The sequence below is a fragment of the Aedes aegypti genome, chromosome 1, assembly GCF_002204515.2.
Source record: "Aedes aegypti strain LVP_AGWG chromosome 1, AaegL5.0 Primary Assembly, whole genome shotgun sequence".
NCBI lineage: Eukaryota > Metazoa > Arthropoda > Insecta > Diptera > Culicidae > Aedes > Aedes aegypti.
In genome coordinates, this window is record NC_035107.1 from 80,160,949 (window position 1) to 80,187,218 (window position 26,270).

Consider the following 26,270-nt stretch of genomic DNA (forward strand, 5'->3'; position numbering starts at 1 on the left):
TGTTCTGTATCACAAATGAAACCGGTTCTAGTGTTGTTAAAAGTTTAAAAATTTCTTATAAACAGAATATAGTTGTACTTGGTCATTTACGAAAAAGTGTTTATTTCTCTAGAAATATTAAAACGTCTATCTCACAGATCTGGATCGGTGGAAGAGGAGAATCCGTATTGTGGATCAAATCGGTTTATATTTTGAACACTATAACAGCAATTGATCTGTACACATTTTGGCGTTTCATTCGGAGTCGCCTTCATTGCCCGTAGTTATTAATCAACGCTTCTAGAAATATGGTTGTCATTTTATGCACTACGGACGAAAAACATATTCTTAAGCATATTATAATTTATTGCGATGTTGTTTAGATTTGGCTCACGTCGGTAAAACTATTTCTGCGTAATTGCAACCCTGTTTGATGAGACATTTTCCGTTTAATCCATAGCTGTGTGCTATCCATAACAGTGGGCGATTGTGTGAATCAAAGATAAAGTGATTCCAAACAAACATCCAAAATGTAAGCTTTCACTTATGCACGTTTCACTTAAGTCGCTGATATATTGCTGTTGTAGTGTTCTAACCCATGATATGGGTTCATTTGATGTACAATTCACTGATCCACCTCTATGGGATGTGCAGTCACCCCACAGTTATGGATCAACTAAGGGTCAATTTTCAGAACAAAGTGTGATTTAAAATCATGGTGACGTTGTACAAATCAAAATTAACTATCTGACACTGCAGAATACAGTTGTTTTTGATAAAACACATCAAAATACGTGGTTAATTACCAAAAAGTGTCGATTTCAATAGAAATTCCAAACTATGTCCACCCCACAGATGTGGATCAGTGGGAGAGAAGGATCCCAATTATGGATCAAATAGACTCATATTATGGATCAGAACGCTATAAAAGCAATTTACTGCGTGCTAAAACTAATGGTTAGTGAAAGCATACGTTTTGGCGTTTCTCTCGGAATCGTCTTATCTTTGATTCATAACTGTGGTAAGGGTCTCAATTCCCCACAGTTATGAACAGTGTTGCCACATTTCTATCTGTACCGAAGGCTAAAAAATCTTTTTTATCTGTACCAGAGATTCTAAAAATCTTTACCCAAAATCTGTACTAAACGGTTGAAAGACACCCTTGAGATCCTAGGTAATTTGGAAATTTAACATAGTATTATGAACATAAATTTATTTATTTCTAATAACAATTGGTTTATGTTAAAAAAAATTGTAATAGTATTGTGGAAATTAGTTCCGAATAATACGTATCACATATCTTTGTGTAACAAAAATCGCCAATTCTAAAAATCTGTACCAATATGTACTTTTTCGTGAAAATCTGTAATCTGTACCGTACAGAATCTGTACCAACAACTATCAGAAAATCTGTACCTTTCCAGATAAATCTGTACTTGTGGCAACACTGGTTATGAATCAACGCTTCTGGAAATATGGTTGATATTTTATTTCCTACGGACGAAAGAAATATACTCAAGCATATTATGATGATACAGCATCACGTACAGATTTATGGTTCACGTAGGTAAAATGTGTATTGCAAAACTACACCTCTATTTGATGAAATATTCACGTTTTAATCCACCTTTGATCCATATCTGTGTGCTATCCACAACTGTGGGGTGACTGTAGATTCTTAATGAAGTTTCAGATGGTTCAACGTGAAACTCCTTCAAATATTTCGCTGGAATAGAAATTCCAATCCTGCTAACATTTTAAGTTTTTCCGAAAAGTGAAAAGATCAGATAAGTTCAGATCAGATTCGTCGTTTCAAATAGAAGCGTTAATTTAAATGCACCTTTACTGTAGGCAAGGGAAAATTTCTCGAATTATTCTATTTTTGTATTTATGGATAATCATTTAAGATAGGGTAAAGTTGGAGGAGAAAACTACGAAAAACAGCTGATGATCTGCGATGGGAAAATTTTAGTCATAAAAATGAAAATCAGGCGAGAAGCGAAAACTCTGGCATAGAGAAATATACCAAGGGGTGATAAAATGAACGGGTGCTCTTATTAATGCTGAAATTAAATACAAAAATGTATTATTTTTAAGCATTCGATCTCTTATACATATAAAACCAATCGAGTAGACATTTGTTTAAAATAGGCTGTCAAATATAAAAAAAAAACCAATCGAAAACGAATTGCTCCAGAGATCGCTCACAATTCTTTCCGCTGCGTTATAGGTTTTAGTCTCCATTATTTAAGAGTTTTTGAAAAATTAACTGCATTTTTTACGCAGTTCGTGATGGTAATCATCATTTTAAAGGATTTTTAAGCTTTTTCCAACAAATGTAAGTATTTTAAACTTTTTTTTTTGTGTGAAAAAACTATTTATATTGTGAACCCACAATGTGAATAACATGAATACCCTGAACTGGTGGTAAACTGAACAGTGCAAACATCCTTCACCCTCTTTCCAGATGTCAAAATGCAGCCCTGGGATGTGGCTTTCATGGGGACTTTCAAAGCTTCTATGCTGCTGCTTCGGAAGATTTTATGCTTAAATTACCCTGGCATTTGGCACATTCATCGCAGCTTCCAGAGCAGCGAAGCGAAAACTTAAGTCGGAACAAACTGTGGAGATTACCGGCGAAACTTATCGCCAAGGTTTGCAAACATCAGGTTACACAAAAACCATTTAAGCTTAAAAAAAGGACGGAAACTAACGAAAAAGAGGACTACAGTTCAGAAGCAAGATTAGTGTTATGAAGAACTATTGTGTGATCAATGCGGTGGATCGGTGGTACGTTCAGGAGTTCTTAAGATCACCAAGAATGGAAGAAATGCGTTTCTTGCTTGATATAATTCCACGTCGAATGTGACAACGTGAACAGTTTTGTTTGTCGATTGTGCAAATAGCTTATAATCTTTAGAATTATATTGCTAGATTGTGAATAATTGTATTTTATTCTCATTTTTATGAAATGCACGTTAATATTTCACTGCACGTCAAAGAGTAGGTCATCATTACTTATTCATTGCTTTTGTGGCTATCTAGAAACAACGTAATCATAACTATGAATTTGTTTTAATTTTCAATTGATTTTGTTTTAATTTCAACGAAACCCATGAATGCTTATCAAATGATGTTTAAGTGCCTTTAAGGTGATTATAAAACGAAGCAAAACTTCAAATTTTCGAAGCTCACAAATTTAGAGAACCCGACAACCGTTCACGTTGAAAATATGGTCGATTGGTTGCATACTGGTGGTGATCAATCAATTTTTCAGCTTAGCGTGCTGTTTGGTTCTCTAGAGTCTAGACTAGGGCTCATGAAAACTCAGATATGAAGTAAATAGTCTCTTCGAATTTTAGAAAATTTATAGCTTTTTCAATGGGATTCAGACATCAGCGACAAACCTAGAAAAAATCATTGAAGGCGTGGTTTCTATCTTAATAAAATCAGGGCTAGTAGTGACTGACCGTCTCGGAAGTAACAACTTTAGAAAACCACACAAAAAGAAACTCAACCGGAACTACGACATGATAATTTGATTCCTCATTTGAACAGGCATTTCTTTAATAATATTCCTCGTGACATAACGACAAGTATAACTGATCGTTTTGCTGTGGATTTCTTTCACACATTACTCCTAAGATCGCTTAAGGCTCAAGAATCCATCATTCAATCATCAGCAATCATCAAACATGAAAAACCAATTTTTTCGTTCAAAAATTTCATGAAAATCTTGCTTTGCATTACAGATACCGAGTGCAAGTCAATGATAGATTAACTTGAAAATGACTTCAAATTTGAGCATTTGTAAAAGGGTGATGGTTATTTTCCTCTTAAGGAGTTTATTTTGTGATTTTTCATAAGCTTGCTAAATAATTCTTTAGGAATCTCTTTTCAGTTTTCTTCGTGAATTCAATTTGAAATTTTTTTTAAGAATCAGGAATTTCTCCAAAGATCGATTAATTTTTCAAGAAATTCCAAGTTCTCCAGAAATTTATCCACTGGTCCATCCAAGCATCTTCAAAAGTTCAAAATTCGATGAAATGTTTCATGTTTTTACTGAAAACAAAACTCGAACCTCCGAATGATGTCCTACAAGTTCTTTTTAATAAATTCGGACAGAATCCCTGAAAAAAAGAATATGAATAATCGGAGTGATAACTTTGATAAATGAACGTAGTACCAACCTTGATTGTAGTTGTGAAGAACTGTAACTTTAATTTGAAAGAAAAAAATTGATAAATGTTCAAACCACAGCTACAATATTTTGATGAAATGCTGGCAATAATAGCGACTCCTAATAGTATTCGTAGATTAATTTTTAAAATAATCATCATAAAAATGCCTGGAATAAATTTCTTGGAAAAATGTCAAAACTTTTTTTTTCTTGAAAAACTCTAAAGTAAACCTTCCTGGAAGAACTCCTGTAGGAAATCTCCTAGAAGTACGAGGAAATTGATGGGAGAACTAGTACAAAAGAACATCTGGAGGAAATCCTGGGATAGTTTTTTCTTCTGAGTAATCTTTGTGAAAATTACTGGAGGCCGTAGCGTTTGAAGTGCTCTTTAATTTTCTGGACCACCAATTCTTTTGGGCATCCCTTGAGAAATCACTGGTGGATTTCCTGAAAGTATACCATAACAAACCTTTGGAGAGATCACTATAAATCCCGAAAAATTCCCTGGTCTGACAAAAATACCATTAAAAACTGTATGTAGTAGTCGCGTAAGAGTCTCTTAAAGTTTCTCTGGAGCCCCAAGAATTTTGCACCAGGTTTCCCTGAAAGCGGATTAAGGCAAAAAGTGACTACCATTTTGATTAAAATAGAGACTTTAAAGACCTTACAACAAAAATTAAGACTTGTATTAAAATGGGTGATAATTTGGGGAACGAGGTGGACAGACCAGGGGGGGTATACGCAACGAGGTTCGCCTACCGTTCATGTTTTGTGGGTGGATTTGTTTGGCTCACAACGCTGTTAGGCATCCCGCTGTTTGAGTGTTGAAATGCATCAGCATTCGCTGTCTGGCATGGCCCGCGTTTCGACCTGTGCTGTTTGGGTCGGCCCGCGTGGGAGATGATGCTGTTTGGGACGGCCCGCCCGAGAGATGATTGTTAGGCGAGCTTTGTTTGTAGTTGACAGCCGTACACCCACCCTGGGACAGACGTCAAGTAGATATTATCAGCAAACCTAAGAACAACTTTCGAAGACACGACAACATCGCAATCGCACGGTACGAGTTGTGGTCCGATGCAGGCTTTCCTGGCTTTTGGATAGCAATAACTCCTTCTTTTCTCCAATCATCCGGAACAATGTTGCTCTCCAAGAAGGCATTGAATAAATTCAGCAAACGCCACTTCGCGACGTCTGGAAGGTTAAACAAATTGGATTGTTCTCAACTATGTTTCATATGCTCATGAATGACAACTAATTGGACTTGGGAGCTGTACTTGTGTTTACTAACTTGGCAATCTTAAGTTCTGCTTCATTCATACCTCTTAAATATTTTTTTTGATATTCTCTATGCAATTCAATCCATGAACGTATCTATTGGATAGAAGAGCAAAATTTGGAATATTGTGGAAATTTTCTTAAAGAAATTTGAGAAATATTAGGATTTAAACTTGAGTCGGATGATTTGGATTTTTGGACGACCCAAAGAAGGATTCTGTTGTTGGGTAGAAACATAGCTAGCCGGGCACTCTTGATCGGATCTCTTGGTAGACAACTTTGCCGTCTGGCGAGAAAGCCAAGCATTGAAGGACCCGTAGCCAGGCTTGATAATACTCTTTAACATCATCAGAGTTCGGTGATATACTCTAGAACAGCGTGCTACCTTTGCCTCTTATCGAGGGAACAAAAAATGCTAAACAGAGAGGCAACGAAAATTGAGCGTGGAAGATGCAGCATTAAACACACCAGAGTAAAATTCCATCAAAAAAGAATGCTCTCACCACTCCCGAGGACTGCCTTGTACGGGCGGGACCCTCAAGTTTTTTTTTTTTGAAACGTAAGTAGAGGTGAGCATCGCAACAAGAGAGAGAGAGAGAGAACAGAAAAAATCCTCACATTTTATTGCACTCTCACTCGAATCGCTTAAAAAAAGACAATTTACACCGTCTTCAGCACATAGGCTGCACAGACTGAACGATCACTAACATTAGGCAACGGACAACACGAAACACCCAGTAGCCCAGCGATGAATTTTTCGTTTGACGAGAACTTTTCACCGACTGGAGCGGGAATCGAACCCACACCCCGTGGCACAATACGCCTAGACAACTAACGCCGCTAACCGCAAAACCACGAAGCCCACCAAGGTTCTGTGTTAAAAATTTTGAGTTTAATTTTTTCTCCTCAGAAAAACTGCAAAATCGCCTCCGCTTTGACTTGCAGAGGAGTTTCTATCAAGCCTGCCCCTATCAGGATCCTCCTTCAATGAGAATTCTTCCAAAAAATCTCCAAAACACACTCCATTTTCATGAGTCATGGGGAATATGATCTTCGGTGAACTTCCTATTTCTATCGTAGACCATCGCCATATACCTACGGGTTACAGCCACCATTTAATCACTTATGCAGTTATCCTGACCGGTCCAGTGGAAGGAGGCAACTCTAATCCGAGTTCTTTACTCTCTGTAGTTTATTGTTAGTCTGAAAATAGCAAAATTAGAATTATATGTGAGATATTACATATTATCGAAGAACTTACTTGCATATGCTTTGAGATTTTCTTCTCATTACCAAAGCACTATGATCAATAATAAACAATCCTATGGAAATGATAGAAACCAATAGAGGGGAAAATCACATCAACGAATTAGCCAGATCGCCGACTCGCCAGCTGTCATTTTTCACCCTCCACTGTTTACCTGAGAGAGACTCGCGAAGAGGAAAAATATCAACGTCATATGCAGCCAAGATTCCCCTCTCACGAAACGTCAAATGCAGCCCACCGTTTTTATGGCTGAAAAAGTGAAAAGTATTGTGTTCAAAGTAAACTGTTATTAAAAACCTCAGTCGGCGGAGCAGTTTTTTCCAAAGTTGCTGATGAATCTAAGCAGAAGATTAATTATTTCTAATGTCTGCTACGTTTGCTGGCATGAAATTACACTCAAACGGCTATTTATGACTCGATGTGATGCAAACTCAATCATTTTTTGCTGAGAGGTACATGTGAGGGTTTGAACAGCATGCGCATAATTGGTATAAACACAAAGTGGAATAAGAAAAAAACTAAGCAATCACAGAAAAAGAAGACCGTCTTCGCGAGTCTCATCTCAGCTGTTTACCTGAGACGAGACTCGCGAAGACGGTCTTCTTTTTCTGTGATTGCTGAGTTTTTTCTTATTCCACTTTGTGTTTATACCAATTATGCGCTAGCCGTTCAAATCCCCACATGAGCCTCTCAGCAAAAAAAGATTGAGTTTGCATCACATCGAATCATAAATAGCCGTTTGAGTAAAATTTCATGCCAGCAAACGTTGCATACATGAGAAATAATTAATCTTCTGGTTAGATATATCAGCAACATTGGAAAAAACTGCTCCGCTGACTGAGATTTTCAATAACAATTTACTTTGAACACAATACTTTTCACTTTTTCGGCCATAAAAGCGGTGGGCTGCATTTGACGTTTCGTGAGAGGGGAAACTGGGCTGCATATGACGTTGATATTTTTCCTCTTCGCGAGTCTCTCTCAGCTGTTTACCACTCTCCGTCTCCACTGACTGCTTAGATTGCTGTATCTTCTTTCAATATACGTTGCGTAAATTTATATTCATGAAAAAGCACTTGCGAAAAAATCTGAAAACTATTTTATTATAATAAAAAAAGTCATTCTGTTCATCGTGTAAAACTTTGGGTTCACCCCTTAGTAAGCGAAAAGCAGAAAAATAGCCTTGTTTTTTCAGTGTGTTTTTGAAAAAAAAAGTCAGAGTATAAATATAGGAAACAAATTAAAAAAATGTGTATGTTAAAATACCTATGAAGGAGGAATAACTCATTGTCTTTTGAATGCGGCATTTCCCGCGCCACTGGGATAGGCAAGTGTTGGAATTTCTATTGGAATCGTAATTAATCCTAAAGTTCGACGTATATTCTTCAAAACAACTACAGTGCTGGGAGAAATTATTCGCTGTCTGGAGTATTCATCAAAATGCTTCTAAAATACCGTTAGTTAATTCATAGCTGTGAGGTAGCTGCATTTATATTAAAAACGATGTTGATACGAAAGTAAGAATCCATCTATATCTATGATGAAAAAAAGTGATGTATGTGTGTATGTATTATAATTTAGAGTCACCACCAGTGCAAAACTTGCCATGTCGAGCGGTTCTTCAGCACGCAATTCGGACAAAGACGGAATATTGTGGCAGGCATTTTGAAATTACAAGCTATAGCCAACAGCTGAAGCGAATCTGGTCATCTGGCAACCAATCAGGGCCCTTCCAACTATATTTCAGATAAATCCGCTGGAAATTTACATGAATCTGCCAAAAAATAACCCCAGCCACACTAGACAATCAGGCGATCGAGAGGACGCTCCGCGTTATTGACTGCTCTTTCAATCACATTTTGGAAGAACCCGCCAACCTTCGAAAAAAATCTGCGGTAGAAATTGTTTAACTTTCATCAACCATATGCCAGAGAGAGCTCAGGCGTGTAGCTGTTGCTACAGTGGTCACGAGTTCGAATCCCGTATAGATCTTTTTTTTTTATTTTATTTTCACAATTTGGTAGCTATTTATAGCTTATTTTCGAACCAGCAACAATGTAATTTTAATATCACACATAAATGTATATCATATATGATGGAGGCCTTTTGTTACATTCGACTCGCTATAATTTTACAGGTTTCGTTAATACTATGAAGAATTTAAGTTTCCCGTCTGATAGTTCGACTAGCGATAGCTAGAACATACGAATGAGAATCGAATGAGTGGAAGATTAAAAGAAATCGATAGCTGCAGAATGCACAGCTAAGATACATTTACAAAGTACTTCTACTTACGGAAGAGGCCTGGACTTGAACCCTTGATCTTCTGCTTACCAAGCAGAAGCATTACTGACGTACCCGGATTACTTCACAGTGTTATAATTTGTTATTCTAGCATACCTATTTGCACTAATGTTCAGATAAAAAAAAATGGAATGGAAAAATGCGCTAATGTTAAGATAAAAAATTCTATAATTCAAATTTTTCAAAAAGGATCATTCGAAAATGTCGTTAATACCCAATCATCTTTTCTTCGATTTCAAGGCGGCATCAATGTGTGTGGAATTATGGAACTTTTTGAGCCGGAACAGCTTTTCCGGGACCATGTAAAATGTGTAATTTCTTAAGGCGAAGGGGTTATGTGGAGATCCGGGAGTAACAGTCGAGAAAGATTTTCAACAGATCCAGCCAATTTATTTGCTTTGCAGATTATATGGACATGATTACCGACCAGGACCCCCACTTGAATCGGGAAGCAGCAAAAATTGGGCTGGTTTGAATGCGTCCAAGACAAAGTACATGCTGGTAGGCTGAGCCGAGTATACACGGATATACTTTCCAGATGGTGGATGATCAGGTTTACCTCAGATTCATTCTAACAGCGAACATCATCTTAGGAGGAACTAAATAAATAAACATTGGTGAGAAAAGCATCTAATTAAAGTTTAATAAAATTTACAATACAACTTCAGTAACAAAACACGTGACCAAAAAGGTAATACGCCTGAGCTCGAGTCGTCATTTCAAATGGCCCTGTCTCTGACCAGCCATGCTTCGTATGTCATCCTCGCCGAAATCAAATCCTTTCCAGCGCCAAGCATATTAGAATCGGTGGAAAAAGCAGACAGCGGCCAAATGGAATTACCATACCACCAAACCGAAACCCCAACCAAATCAGCCAAATCAGCTTGTTGATTCTTGCTTTTCGATGTACTAAGACAATTAGCTGACCACTTGTCCAAGTTCCCCATTGGGCCACTTCAAGCTCACGGCCATCACCTGTTTGTCATACCACCGCCCGAACCAGTTATAGCAGTCAAAACTTTTCCCCTTGATGGTAAAACCACAGACAAACAAACTTAACACTCGACTTATTTTCATCGTACAGTAAAGTGCACTCAATTCTAATATTTGTTGGTTGGCAGACGACTCACTCGTGGCGCTCGTATCGCTTTTCTTCGAGTTTGACGTTTGTACACTACCGCCATCTAGTTGTCGGTTTGCCAAACACAGTTTTTTTTACCATTGGGGATTAATGTTCGCGTAACTATCTTTTGAGTTGATAAATGATCTATCTTTTACGTCTGTTTGTCTGTGGCACATCGGAGAGGCGTGTTAAAATTCCCTTGTAATCGAAAATGAAAATGCGAAACAAAACTGCAAGACCAGGCACAATTGAAAAGGCGGAATCCTAGTCCCCGTCGACAACGTCTCCAACGTCCAATGTCCGGTCCATCCTTCTCTCGGTCCTCTCGACGACGATTCCGCCTGTTGCAGCTGTTCTCTTTTCCCGGCCTTTCAGCGACCGAACAGGGATTCGAAGGTGCACATATTGCGTTACATCACTCCCAATATTGACATAATTTAGCTAATTGAATTAGGAACATCGACCGCCACCGAAAAGAAGGAACTTCAGAACCGCCAGGGTATTCTTCCGTCGGGTTTCAAACCGTAAGCAGTAAGTTGCTGCGCGCTAATTTTTTGATTTCTAGCCGTTTTGAAAGATTTGACGGACGTTTTCGGGCATAATTTGGATATATGCGGTTTACTCAGCGAGATTTTGTGTGAACTCTTGGATATGTGAATAAGTTTGTCCGTTGAGGATGTAATCTAGAAATCAGCCGAAGATATGTGAAAATTTTTGATCGAACTAATTCGATTAAGCGTGTGTTATGTAACCTTGAAAATCTGTGAAAACTTCAATTCTGACGAGTACTTCCACGAAAAGCTTCCTGTTTTCAGGACAAACGTGCCTTCACCAGTGTCTACGAAAAGTTTCAAAATGTAGATGGCCTTATTAGCTACAAGCGATAGAAAAAGTGTGAATTTTCAAATCTAATCGTCTCCACTAGACGGTCTACGTCAAACCGAGACTTGGACGGATTCCAAATCCTTCCGAGCAGTGTTCCAATGAAACAGAAGCAATAGGATAGTCTGTCAGTGTCAAAGAAGTACAGAAACCGTGTCAACTGCGATTACTTGAAGCTGTGAATCATGAAGAAGACTACAGAATCCAGGGAGAACCTGGTGAACTCGGCTGCGTCCTTGGCAACTACCGAGGATGGTCGGGCGGGAGGTGGAGATCCGGACGCCGATGGGAAATCGATCCGAAGTGCCATTTCGGAATTTGATCGGGACATTCCCGAGTTGATACTGACCCAGACGGAGAAGAAGTTTCTGCTCAGTGCGGAGCGGGGCGATTGCGCAACGGTGCGACGGTAGGTATTTGGGAGGGGCAGACTACGGGGTGAAGATTGGTTGATGGGGGAAGCTTTGTGTCAGTTACGTTACAGCTGAGTAGGGTAATTGAGGTCAGGGCCTGCGTTTTGTAACGCGAATCTGTGGCACGTGCAACAACGTATCGGATGTCGTGAGCAGGCGGAGGATTGACGTCAAGAATCCCAACCCTTGGAGAATTTGTGGCATCAATTCCAAATCCAGAACACCAAATTTATGGGGATTGATGTCATAATAATTGGAAACGGTTAGACATGTCCAGCAAGGTTTAACAAGGTCACAAGCGTTAATGCTCTCGACTTCCATCTATGTTTGTGTTGAAGTTTTGTTTCAATTTCATACCAGTCTAGAGTGAACGAAGGATTTCTTGATTCGTATTAGAAGTCACTGTATTGTTAGAAACTTGGTGTTGCTGCGGTAGACCTTGGCATAGACCTTGTCGCCTTTTCGGATGTCACGAGAAGTTGGCGTTGATTGGTTGTTCGTGATAGAGGAGATCAAGAACCGTCTTAATGTTGCGACCAAGCATCAGCTGTGATGAAGTCCTGCCATTCAGAACACGGCTGAGATGCTTTCTCCCTTGTTGATTTTGCATAACGACCTCTTGAAGGTGCCCACAAATTTCTCCGCCAGGCCATCGGACTTCAGGTGGTATGGCAATGTTCGGAAATGCTGAATTTCATTCACCCTTCACTACGCCGCGAACTGTTTCGATGTGAACTGGGTACCGTTGTCGGTAACAATGACGTTGGGAACGCCAACGCGAGCAAACAGCGTTTCGAGAAACTCAATTTCAGCTAATGTTGTCGGGGATGCGAATTTCTGGCCACTTTGTGAAGGCGTCTACCACTATAAGGATGAGCAGATCGTTGATTGGGCCAGCGAAATCAATTTGAATACTCTCGAGTGGCCACGACTGTAGAGGAACTTCCAATGTGTGACACAGTTTTCACATCTCTTGACGAAATATTCAGCCAAGTTGACATCGATCCTCAGGCAGTACACGTGGCTACGTGCAATAGCTTCCATCCACTCCATTCCCGGATATCTTCAGTGGAGTTGCTTGGACGAAATTTGTCCGGGATCACCAAACGGTTGGACATCATGACACAGCCCTTAATTACCGATAGCGCGTCTCGATGTGCCAAGAACGGGTGAACATCAGGGTAAGCGATGTACTCCACTTTGGAGGACCATCCACGCTGATTGACTTATTGGAGAATTGGGTACTGGAGGGTGATGTTACGCGTATCGACTTGACCGTTACTGGCAGCAAACTACTGGCTGCCTGGAGTGGAATCTCGATGTCGTCTTCTAGCAGAATCGAGGCGATGATGCAAAACTCCTCCAGTTTAACGTCGATGAGGCGGGACAGAAAGTCGGCGTGTCCAAACTGCGTGGTGGAGGTCACGTACTCAGTAGCGTAGCTAGTGGGATACGGTCCACACCGGGCTCCGAGCTGCTAGGGGCCCCAAAATCACGGTATAAATTTATAATAGAAATAAAAATTTGAAATAACTTGTAGGAAACTGCCAAAATTCAAAACCCCAAAATAAAAAAGCACATGGCAAAAATACCTTTTGTAAGAGACCTAAATCGGCGATATACAATGGCTTTTGATTATCCCTTGTTTTTGGACATTCATGTGGGCTAGATTTAAACTCGGTCGAGGGCCCCATCGGGACCAAGGGCTTGAGCCCCACCATTTGAGAGATCTCTACAAAAAATAGTGTTGTAAGTTATTTTAATTCAAACTGGAGGTAATTATAGTTAGTTGCGGCCTTGAGGTAGACTCATTGTCAAATGTTAAATATTTAGAGTCTGGATTCATAAACGTTTTCTTCACAAATTTTGATTTCCAACCATTTTCCGAGCTTTGTAGGCTTCGCAATTTTATACGATCTGAACCAACTGAGATAACACCAAGTATTTCTTCTGCGTGTTTGCTATGGATAATAGTAATGATCACTTCTCATAATGAATTGTGTTAAGAAGTATTTTAATGATTCCTCGACGGATTTCACTAAGCAATGTCCAGTGATTTCTCCATGAAATTTTTAATAAATCGAGATTCTTTAGGTATATTTTTTGAATCATCCAAAAATTCTTACAAACACCCTTCACCCTTCAGTGACCTTCAGCAGCTTATCAAGATATTTTCTCTGGTAATTTATTTGAAATTTTTTCATGGATTTTACTAAAAAATTGTGAATAAATATATCCAGAGCATCCTCCAAAATTTCACAAATTATAATCACAAAAACACTATTCCTAATTGTTCTAGGAGTTATTAGAGAAACTGTCCCTAGATTTCTTGATTATTTACATTACAAATTACTCCAGGAAATTTGGATGTAGAGCATTTTTCTAGTTATTTCATAAAGAATGACCCTGGGCAGAAAACCGTTGTGATACACCTAGTAACTTAGCGGAAGTAAATTGTTAAGTAATTTCAAATATGTTATTGATTATTTATCTTATTGGAACTTAGGCAAATTAAGGTTTATAATGCTCCTGAAAAGCACAATAATATAAAATTCAGTTATGTTAATAACAAATTAATAACTCCGAGTTATTGATTTGTTATACAAAAAGGTACCTTCGAGTTCGGGTAATTATTTATCTGGCATTTCTTTACGGAAAACGCTTCAATTCCTTAAAGAAATCACAGATTATTCAAGAATTCCTATAGGAAAAAATATCAGAAACTTTTCAAATGTTGAACCAAGAATCCCTTTGAGTCGACTTTCAAACGTTTTAATTCAAAGGGTACTCCATGAAATCCTTTCAAGAGTTTCCCCAAATATTGCTTTACAATACTCCAGGGATTCTCCAACGATTTGTTTTTTGTTATTTTAAATATACCTCTTGGGATTTTTCTTAGAATTTTGCACTGGTATTGATTTAAGTAGTTTGCCATAATTTCTAAGACCATTGGCAATCCTTTTGGATTCGACCTTAAGTTTTATAGGCAGTCCTTCTTGGATTCGTCATGGAATTAATTCAGGCATTGCTTAGAGCAGTTCTTCAAGCGATGTGTAATAATTTTCCCAGATTCTTCTAAGTGATTCCATCAGATTTTTTCCCTAAATTCTTCTTAATAATCATGCAGGAGTTCTTTCAAAAGCATTTCAAGCAGTATCGCAAGAGAATCTTCCAAGAAATCAGGGAGTTCCGACAGAGTTCCAAAAATATTTTTTTACTTCTCAGCGAGTTTTATCACAAAGTTTTTTTTTTCAGAAAATATTGTTTTAGAAGTCCTTACAGAACTTGACCATCAATTACTCTTAAAATACCTCCATGAGTATCGCTGGGGAACCCCTATAAAATAAAATCAACTATTCTTTCAAACATTTATCTTGATTGTCTGGTAGGATTGCATAAAAAAACCCACAAAGGATTTTCCAGAAAATAAGAATTTTAGGAATTTGTCGAGTGAATTGACCAGAAACTTTCCTTTGAATTGTTCCAAGATTATATTACGACTTTTCTAAGAGTACAACGAGAAATTATTAACATACTTCCATAAATTTTTCAAGGTATTCTAATCATATGGAAACTTCTGAAGAAGTTGATTCACATATTTTTCTTGTATCCCACAAAATGCCGCTCCTGACATTACTCTACAACGGAAATCCTGGCTACGCCCTTGTATGAGTGAGCTCTTGCCGGCCAAATGTAAATAGTTTAGAGGAAATACTGAAGGTACATGTTAATTTAAAACTTATAAGTATATTTATTTTCATTAAGTTCAGGTTTTTCAGCGCAAGGACTAAGCATTTGTAGAGTAAATCTACTTTATATTTTTATGAGCTAGTTAATACGATACCACGGCGGTGCATCCCTCTATTTTGAGGGCCCCCAAATTTGTGTTCGGACCCGGGCCCCGAAAACTCTAGCTAGAGCAGCGAGCTCGATTTTAAGCACGGGGTCATCTACACCCAATACCTTTAGGGTCGTTGGGGGACCACTTAGCATCCACGTACGGACTTCAAATTTTTACCTGATTTTTTTCTTACCAAAACGAGCACTTTACAATGACGAACTTTTAACATTTCGCATTTTCGAAAAATAAGGGACGGCCTATTATAGGGGCCTTAAACTACCCCTTGAAAAAAGAGTAAAAAAAAAAAGATTTAAGATTATTAAGATTTTAAAAGATAGCGTGATGATATGTTCAACAAAAACACGGTTTTTTCATGACAAACAACTTTGTACAAAATACAAAAAATGTCAAAAAGATTATATGACATTTCCCAGAAAACCATTTCCCGGATATGATTTCCTGGAATGACCCATTTCCCGTAATGCACCAAAAAAATAATTTTCGTGAATTTTGTTTATTTTTTCGGTGTGAATGTCAGAACTGAATGGTTTTCGTTTGAACAAGAGCCCTAATATTAGTAGCGATAAACACGCGCAACTACTCAGCAAGACCGAAGCTAAGTGTACCCGACCAGAACCACATAACAAGATTATAACACAGTCCTATCAGCAGCAGTTAAAAATAACAGAAGTTGATATAATTTTGCTATCAATATGGCTTTGTTCTCAACTTGTTACATTTTTAGTAACACATTTATATCAACATTTGTTATATGTTTGACATCGCTTTAATAAGTTTGTTGCAAATAACATCCGATGTAACATAGTTTGCAATAATTCTCTGTTTCAGTTTAGGGGTTGTCCATTAATTATAAAAGAGTTTATTGGGGGAGGGGGGCTGAGATTTCTTACGCGCCATACACACTATTTTTAGTTTTCATACAAAAATTCTTACTATGGGAGGGAGGGGGGTCTAAAAACCGCCAAAATCGTCTTACGTAATTAATGGACTGCCCCTTAGGGGCTCAAATGCAAAGGGATGTAAGTGACATTTTCGTTGGTCTACACTTTCCAAGCTTTCCAACGGTATTTTAGATTATTTATCAGTCAAGAAGAAAAAATAACATAATTCATAGAATAATTGGGCATATTTTTTTTTTTGACTCCTTTACAATTTGTATGAGATAATTGCTGAAAAAACTCAAAGCCGTTTATTTTTTAAATAAGGTTTATCGTCACTCACACGTTTGCTTCTATACCCCTTAGTTGGAACACAATGGCAGAAAGCAGAAAAGGTGAGGAATGATCCTTAAAATTGACAAGGGAGGAGGTGGTGTAATATGTCAATATTTAGCGTGAAATAATTTGTGTACTATTCAATGACTCAACAGAAAAACGTTAGTTTCAATGAAGTGAACATTTATGATGCCTAATATTAGCAGTCTTCTCGCCAAAATTTTTGTTTTTCGGTATAATTCGAAAGAACGGCAGATGTTCAAAAGAAAGGTGATTATCTAATAAAATTGTACTAACTTTTATTGGAATTAATACTGATGGATTTGTTTATCAGTTTGAACATTATAATTTGTTTTAATGACATAACTCGAAAGAATAGCCTATGTATGAAAGAAGGGCAATCACCCAATGAAAATATAGACAATCTGGGCAACAATAACTCTACCAGAGTAACACGAGAATGGAACGGACAAAAAGTTCCTCACAGACTGCACACAGATGGTACTTTCGAAAGGATACGATTTCTACAAAATTGGTCCACATGATGTATAAATAGACTGAACTAAATGTGCAGTCATATTGTTTAAAGAAATCATAACCGCAATAGTTTCCGATGTTATAAAAAAATCCAGCCCAACCCTTAATCTCGTTCACTAACTGAAAATATGGTAGATAAAATCTTTATAACTTCAAATATGTTCACAGGGGATTCGTTGGGATATTCTTATTGATGTACTACTTAATAAGCCGGTAAAATAATAATAATAAATCTTCAAGCTGTTTAGTGGAATACCTAAAAATAAATGATACCCGAATTGTCTAGTACAGAATAATACGAGTCTAATACACGACACTGAAGACGGCCTTACAGTTGAGGCCTAAATATGAATGTATGTCCAAGGAAACAAACTCTAGCTTAATCTCTAATAGTTTAATCTCTAATTTAATGGTATAGTATCAAATATAGTTTTCATTTATTTATTGGTAAAACTGCTTTTGAAATCTGAATATCAAATAAAATACAAAACTTAAAAACATTTTTCCTGTTGCTTAATTGATTATTTTTTTTCTATATTTGAATTCAACGTGAAAAGTGAGGATGCAATTAAGCATATATTTTCCAAACGATACACATAAATGAAGTACTAGGATATCTTTCCGGGAAATGGGTCATTCCGGGAAATGGGGCATCCGGGAAATGATTTTCGGGAAATGTCTTTGCGGGAAATGGTTTAGAGCCCTCAAAAATCTTGGAAAAAAGTTATGATAAAAATATTATTTTTGGGGGTCATTCACATACAATGGCATATATCTCAAAAAGTATAAGAGCTAGAAAAATCATGTCTTCGACAAAGTTGTTTCAAATTGCCAATTCTACAACTTTGCCGAAGACATCATATGTCTATCTAAATGTTTTGACAAATTAGTTTTTCTATCTCACTGCTTGGTGGATTGATCACAAAACTTTTTAATCAAAAGATGCACTTTAATATACACCCCAACCTCTTTTTACGACCGTTATCGGGGAGTCGTAAAAAAATCAGGAATGGTTCAAAATTTTGTCGTAGCTGGCAACACTACTTAAGTGAAATTGCGCCACCAGGCAGTACAAGCGTGCATGCAACTTTTGTTTTGCGGATATCTCAGGATCCTGACCACTTAGAAAGATGGCGTCTTCGGCGAAGCTGTTCGGTAGCTCAAGGGCTATTATTATTGTAGTCAAGAGAATCGAGGTTTTTCCACCAGGCGGCGCTAGTGAACATGAGACTTTTGTTTTGCGTATATCTCAGGATCCTGACTACATAGACATAGCGTATTGGGCAAATAAAATAATAAATAATACTCGTGGCGGGTCTCTACATCTCAGAATATATCTTTGAGCTAGTTGCGATATTCATATTTGAAAAGAGCAAATTGGCAAAGAAAGTTCTCAGTTATTCATCAAGGTAACGCTCATAGAATATTTTCCTGCAGATCAAGCTCTGTCCCAGTTTGGACGTAACACTCAATGAAAATTACTTGATAAAAGAATGGAATTTTATTTTGCAAAATATCAAAAGCTCTAATCCAAAGATCTATCAATGCGACCTAATGCAAAAATAGCCTATATACAAGAGCAGATTATTTTTCGTTTAAAATGTTTAACCCGGGTAGAGGAGAATAGTAAAAGAATAACAAAATTTACTATTAAAATAGAATGTTTGAATAGCAAAATTTGTTCTTTGTTTGTTTGAAATAAGAGATAAAATAACAAAAATAATAACTAAGTTTGTGTGGAATAGAAACTAAATAATAACATATTTTGCCATTGTAATAACAAAATAATAGCAAAAATATAGACAACCGTAAATAACAAAATATGTTATTATTTAGATATTAATAACAAATTAATAACTAACTAAGCTATTCACAACTAGATCAAACTAATGGTAATTTTAGTTCTTTGACTTTAATATCTTAATTTCGCATAATTAAAAATTAAACTTTTTGCTTTCCTGCTAAAAATTTTTGCTTTTTGAATTTTCAATGAATATCATACGAATAGTAAAATGAGCTGTTATGGTAAAATTTGCTATTAATTTGTTCTCATGAATTATTTAAATAAAGTTTTCATATATCAAAATAATGACATATTTCACTGTGATGGCGATGTTTGTTATTCTTTAGATATTCAATGTTTTTTAGTATTTTCGCACAAATAACACATTTTACCATGATAGTATATTTTGTTATTGATTAGTTATTACATGACTTTCAAGAAAAACATATCAATGATAAATTTTGCTATGATTGTATGTTTTGCTATTGATGAGATATTTATTGTCATATATTAATAACATAACAATGGTTAATGTAGATATGATTGCAAAATTTGTTCTTATTTTACCATTATTTTGTTATTCACCTCTACCCGGGAAGTCTTTTCACTGCATAGCTCAAATGAACAAAACATCTTTAAAAGAAAATATATGTGGCAAAACTTTTCAACTTTTCTAATTTTGGAAGTGTAACATCGTCTATTATCGAGAGAAGGGAGAATATGTGACTGAAATAATATTTTTTTCCAGCATATCTCGGAAGGAGATCACGCGTTTGTCCCAAAAAAAGTATATGTTGAATATTGGCAGGTTATCATTAGTAATTATCATTCTAACAACACATCTGGCAAGAATTGATAAAACAGCAAAATATAAAAATGGTTTACATTTAGCTTTACTAAATAATAAAATTTAAGACAGTATATATATGAAGAACAGCAGAGCAGATCAATGTTGTCGATTGCCGCCCTTTTGGCAGTTGGAAACAAAAAAAATACTTCAAAAATGTATCTCCAAAGAAAAGCCTATGCATACAAGAAGGAGAAGTTTATTTAAATTTCAAATCAATAGTTTTCATCCCTATAATTATGGTTACATCATATTTAGAAGAAAAAATAGAACAATTAAAAGAAGGTTAAATTTGTGCTAAATATATAAAAATCTTCAGTGTAAAAATTTGTTCCAATAGCGAAACTCAAAAGAAGAATGAATATTTGAAAGAAAGATAATTTCTGGATAAATAATAAAATACTATTGGCAATAACTTTCTTAATACAGTCGCCTCTCCACATCTCGATATCGAAGGGACCATCGAGATATGGAGACAAAGAACTTTTTTTTATTGAATACTAGATTAAAAACCACTCCGTTACCAAGAAATTAATAAACAATCAGACGTCATTGCGCGTTCCAAATTTCTTTTGAACCCCAAATATTTGGTCTAGTTACCTTTGATATTGGTCATATCGACATACAGAGAGGAAATTGGGAACGACAAATCAACAGGATCACATCGAGAAACGGAGATATCGAGATAAGGAGGTATCGAGACGTGGAGAAAGAAATTGTATGCAGAATGAAGGGACTTAAGAAATCATCGATATAGGGAGAGATATCGAGATATAGAACATCGAGATGTGGAGAGTCGACTGTATGCTTAATTTTTTTTAAGAGCGTATGATTGTTGAATAAAGTGTCATTTTGTATCAATTGAATCCAAAACAAACCTGATGCCTTAAGAAAGATTGAATAGAAACGTAAAAACGAAAAATTGAGAAATTTGGCTCATTATGTCAAACGACCTTATGCCAATCGGCTTTATGCCAAACTACTTTATACCAAATGACCTACCACCACGTGGTTCACTGGATGGGTCCATAAATGAACCTTGACACTTCTGATCTTGTTTGACGTTTGATTAGTGGACAAAACACTACATGGGTTTTAGTTTTAACACTGGGGTTGTTCCTATCTCACATTTCGGAAGTGACACGGAAAACAAAATATACCCAAAATATTAATTTAAGCCAAGGGAGGTGACAAAATCTACAATGTTTTTTTGGACTTAAACAAACGAAAAACATTTAAAAATTAATAAATTTGTGTTTTTGGCCTGAGCTTAAGCCTGAACTTAATGAGCGTAAGGTGCCATACGCCGATTTCGCGTTGGTCACACATCTTTGTTTTGGGAACCTAACTACGCCACTGCTTCTAGTACTGTATTTCGTCCCTTGGTACTTTGAAAGGCACCCAAGTTTGACACATCGCAGTACACTTTTCACGGCATTCTAGATTTTGCTCTATTACCTCAAGTACCATACAATTTTGGGCCTTGCAGTTGCCCAAAATTACATGGACGTCTTTACTTCGTCTTTGATCGAATGTTTCTTTTCTTTGAAACCGGATGTCATCGGTGGAGGCTTCTACTTGATTACTCACCAATTTCTTGTATTTCACCATGGCTGTGTCGTGTTTGAGATTTTGCAGACTTTTTGAACTGATCATCCGTGATCTTGCTAAGCTCTAAGTCTTCACAGAACCGGTTGACCGTCCAAGCGTACGTTAGGAAATCGTCTGTGTCGTTCTTCGTGAGCTGTGAGCTCTGGTACTGGTACCCTTGCTTCACCATTTTTTTGAACGAGTACTCACGAGGGTGCTTCGTCCTTGACGAAGAGGTCTTAGTACTTCCGGTATCACCGGTAGAAAACGAGCCCGTTGCATGGGTACTGGTGATTTTCCCCACAGTTGTTTGTTTGTGTCTGTGTGTGTATTTAGGACACTTTACACCAGAAGGGTGCATTCGTGTCGGATTCTAAAATTCAATTTAACAATTTACATTTTAATTGTTTGAACAATTCAGTATCATGTAAAAATTTCAAAAGTTTCTTAATGCTGCCTTCTTCATTACCAAGAGCGTCTCGGAGATTTGCTTCGATGTTGTTTTCTTGTCGTTCTTGCTCGTACTTCCGACATTCAAGAATTATATGCTACAGTTGTTGATGAGGTTGCTAACTAGTACAAAACTAGGCGCTAGGGTCACAGCTGGTGATAGCTATCGACTGCTTTGTTATAGGCTTACTTAGCTTTTTTCGGGTTCATGACCATAAAGGTTGTCCACATTACAATGCCCTTAATTTATTCTTATGATCCTTCATGAGATTTTGTGCAACATTAGAACCGACAAGTTTTTGTGCATTGTCTTAAGTCTTCTCCAATTCTTGAGATCGTAGCAAGCTGCGAGCAAGCTGGTAGTATTTTTCAAATTCGGTACGTTTTCACTACGCGGAGTAAATAATGGATTCGGCTAGACAATCGATGAAGATAAAATTTGGGAAAATATCTGTTTTCGAATGGTTTAGTGGTTTGAATAAACGAAAATTCCTATTATCAAAAGGACGCGATCTTGTTAGTGAATAAATAACGAGTGGATTGAGAAGATTAGAGAATGTTCAGACTTTCGATAGCATTTTGATGGTAGGCATAGATTTTTGTTTTCTTACAATGATTTTTTTCTCAAGTGGAAAAGTGAACAGTGACCAAATGGTAGCCAGAACGATTATTTTAATTGAAGTTACATCGGGAGTGAAGAAAATTCTGTAATGAATCACGAAGCATAATGAGGCACCAGTGGATAGTAGTGGCAGGGGACATCCCCGCGATGATTGAAGGCAGCAAGGAGACAGCTTTCAAAATCAGGCCGATTACTTAGATTGTTCATTTGTTACGAGATTTTGAAGATTTATTATGTTCTGGTTCAAATTAGGAAAAAAAACAATCAAACTAAATCTGGAAGAGGTGAAACAAAAAATCAGCAAGGACAAATCAAAATGGCGGTGAGATCTCTCCAATTATACCTTTATATGCGACACATATTCGAATCCCACCGGTCGAGGATCTTTTCGGGTTGGAAATTTTCTCGACTTCCCAGGGCATAGAGTATCTTCGTACCTGCCACACGATATACACATGCAAAAATGGTCATTGGCATAGTAAGCTCTCAGTTAATAACTGTGGAAGTGCTCATAAGAACACTAAGCTGAGAAGCAGGCTCTGTCCCAGTGGGGACGTAACGCCAGAAAGAAGAAGAAGATGCGACACATATTACTAAACATACACCACAAACACATTTTACATGTATTGTTGAAAATTCACACATTTGACAGTAATTTTAACGTTCCTTTTTTTACTTTTAACTTCCATCGTTTTTTTTTCTGATGACAACGTTTGGTTTTCGCGTTTTTGTTACTGTTTTTTTTTATCTTTTGTGATATTTTTTGATCGGTTTTGTTTGATAATAGCTCTCCTACTTTATTGCTTCGTGAAATGCAGTAACAAACTTCATTCTTTTATTAGCGTATACACGCGTCATTTTCGTTCCGGTGACCCTGGAGGGATTGGTACTGCTTTTTAATTATTACTGAGCAGTTAATTAAGCCCAACACGTTTAAAACAAAACCAGTTTATGTTTCAGTAATAAAAACAAAAACTAAAACATAATTATCTATGCACTTAATAACACAAATGTCTTCTTTTTTAATGCCGGAATTCAAAAGATTAAATTGAAAGTCAAACTTAAACAACAACTACTATTGGTCCATCGCTAGCTTTTGAGGCGAATCCTGACCTTACATACCTATCCCAACCTCCACCTCCGTAGCACTTATGAGGGCGTCGCTGAGTCGGTGGCCTCTCATTAAGTAAGTGCTACATCAACATTTCCCTCCCCTATCCCAAGTTACGGTAAAGATGGACGTGGCCAGGAATAGCGATATTCATGCTTTTGGTATTATTGTTCAAGATTGGATCAAAGTTTGTTCCCCGGCCTTGTTCCTGAAAGTAATCTGAATGAGATTATCAAAAAGAAACATGAATGTTGCAAGTATCCAATCTACGAAGTATACCGTAACTACGCTAACGCTAACGCTCATTTTTGACTATCTAAGGAGATTTTCGTAATTCCTGCATCAATATTTTTCGAACGATCTCAACTGTGGAGTTTTCGGGAGATTGAAGTCCGGTGCATGTAGTCATCATGTAGTGCAAGTCATCATGCATTACGCAACAGGATGTTTTTGTCAGAATTTGCGCAATCTCTTTACCCCGTACCCGAGCAAAGACCAACATATAAAAGAAAGCAAGTCGAAAACATATCTTGTTTTCAGCATCAAGTTGATATCAAAATTTGAAATTTTTGATATCATATTTTGTTTTCATCCTGCCATCATTTTGCTCCTTTATAATTGTCGACTCACCGTTTTGCAACTCTTTATTGTAGTAATGTACTAATACAGCCTGACAATTGCCACCATTTTTTTTAAATTTTGAATTTCTTCCAAGAAGTCCTTTAACATACAGGGAATAGGCAAAATGATTGAGATAGGCGAAATTTTTCCAAAGGATTTTTTGTAAAATTGTTGTAGATATTCTTTGAGAAACCCCAAGAGAATGTCTTGAATATATTGAAAACCCTGGAAGAGCTTTGTCAGCGTTTTTTTTTTTCTTAAAGCATTGGTAGAACACTGGAAAAACTTTTGGAGGAGTTTATTGTAAAGTTTGTACAGGAGTTCGTGGGGGAATTCATGCAGGTATCATTGGAAATTATCTGAAGCAAATCTTTGAATGAATTTCTACAGCAAACCTTAAATATAGCTGCAGGAAAATATTGCTATACACAATTTATGGACAAATTAATGGAACATTGGAAAACCCCTTTGTAAAAGTTACAGAAGAATCTCGTGATGAATCATTGACGGTATTGCCGTAGAAGTTCCAGAAGAAATATTTTAGTCAATCCTAAGTGGTCTGTGGAACAAATCCGGCAGCATTCTTTAGAGAAATTTTTGGAGGGACACTTTAAATTTTTAAAAGAAATATTAAACTACTTCTTGACAATTTTGCTGAACTAAAATGTGTAGAAACTCTGGAAGAAAATCTAAAGAAGATTTTTTCAGGAACTTTATTGGAATTTCTGTTGTATTCCCTGGAGGAATCCCAGAAAAAGTTCTGTGAGGAATACTTGGAGAAATACCATTTTCAATTTCTGGATAAACAACTGGGGTCATCAGTAGAGTATTCCAGGCGTAATCCATGGAGTTATCTCTGGCAGGACTCTTGAAGGAACTGTTGAAGTAATGCTTGAAAGAGTTCCTGAAGGAATCCTTAATGTAATACTTGAACAAAAACCAGCAGGAAACTCTGTAGGATTTTTAATAGATACCCTTGGAGGTAATCGTGAAAAAATAAACTGTTGCAGTTCTATAGAACGTAATGAGCAATTCTCGCTGAAACAAGGCCGCCATCGGCACCCATCGTTAGAGTTCCAATTTTATGTCACTGATCGCTAGTTTTCGATAAAACTTAAGGGTGGTCCTTTCTGTTTTCTCAAATTGGTTGACCTATGGCATTAAAATTCAACATGTTGAGTGCTAACAAGGTGGAAATTCATTCTACTACTTAAAACCAAGATGGTGTCAAAATCCAAGATGGCCTCCAGATTCTTTCAGTCAAAATAATACTCCTATTCTTCACCTGACTCCAATAATACACCAACGATTTAACTTGTTTCTTTGTTGTACAAAAAATGATGTTTGCATTGATTGCACTCGCCATATACGTCAAAATCGTAGAACATGTTTTAGAAAATCGTTCATTTCATAGGGTTAATACCATTAATCATATAGTTTTTGTAGCCTATCTTACGCAATGTTTTCTCAGCTTTCTGATGGTGATCTCAGAGTTCAAAACGAGGTGGTGAGGCTAATGGTGATTAAACGATTTTTTTACAAAATTCAAGATGGCGGCCAAGTTTAAAATGGCTGCTAATTTTTTTTTCACTTCAAATAAAAGCTATATCCTTTCTCTATACGATCCCACTAAGTTTGCTATGTGTTCCAAGGGAAATTTAAGGCATATCACGTGAAAAACTACCTAAGATTTATCAGAAAATGGGCTTTTTCGCAAACTGTTTAGCTAGCTGTCGTACGAGGGGTCCACCAATTTGAGAAAAGAGAAAGGATCACCTTTAAGTTTTAACGAAAACTAGCGATCAGTGACATAAAATTGTAATTCTAACGATGAGTGCCGAAGGCGGCATGGTTTCAGCGAGAATTGCTCAATAGTGTATTTTATAATTGTATGGTAATGCATTGAACAAATGGTTAAACATGTTATTTTCGATATATCATTTGTTTCCAGAATAATTCAGGAAAACAAAGGCGATCCAGACGAGTTCGACATAAACTGCGTGGATCCACTAAACCGTTCAGCTCTTATAGCCGCCATCGAAAATGAAAATATCGAACTCATCCGATTGCTGCTCACCGAGGGAATTAAAGTACAGGTGAGCTCAGTAATGTTGCTGATGTAATGTTTTACTAAAAACTACTGTGAACATTTGAAAGAAATCCAAACACTCATCTGTTCGAATTATTTGTAAGGAAAAATTGTTGAAGAA

At 36.9% G+C, this 26,270-nt stretch overlaps 1 protein-coding gene across 2 annotated transcripts in view; it reads left to right on the forward strand.

Moving 5' to 3' along the window:
• The first annotated feature begins 10,632 nt into the window (after positions 1–10,632).
• Positions 10,633–26,270, forward strand: part of LOC5566497 (transient receptor potential protein) — a 72,488-nt gene continuing 56,850 nt past the window's right edge. For both annotated transcript variants that reach the window (XM_001650840.2, XM_021840482.1), the window contains exons 1-2: positions 10,633–11,419; positions 26,012–26,156. In XM_001650840.2, coding sequence (XP_001650890.2) covers positions 11,196–11,419; positions 26,012–26,156 — 369 coding nt within the window. In that variant the 5' untranslated portion in view covers positions 10,633–11,195. The remainder of the gene's footprint in view (positions 11,420–26,011; positions 26,157–26,270) is intronic.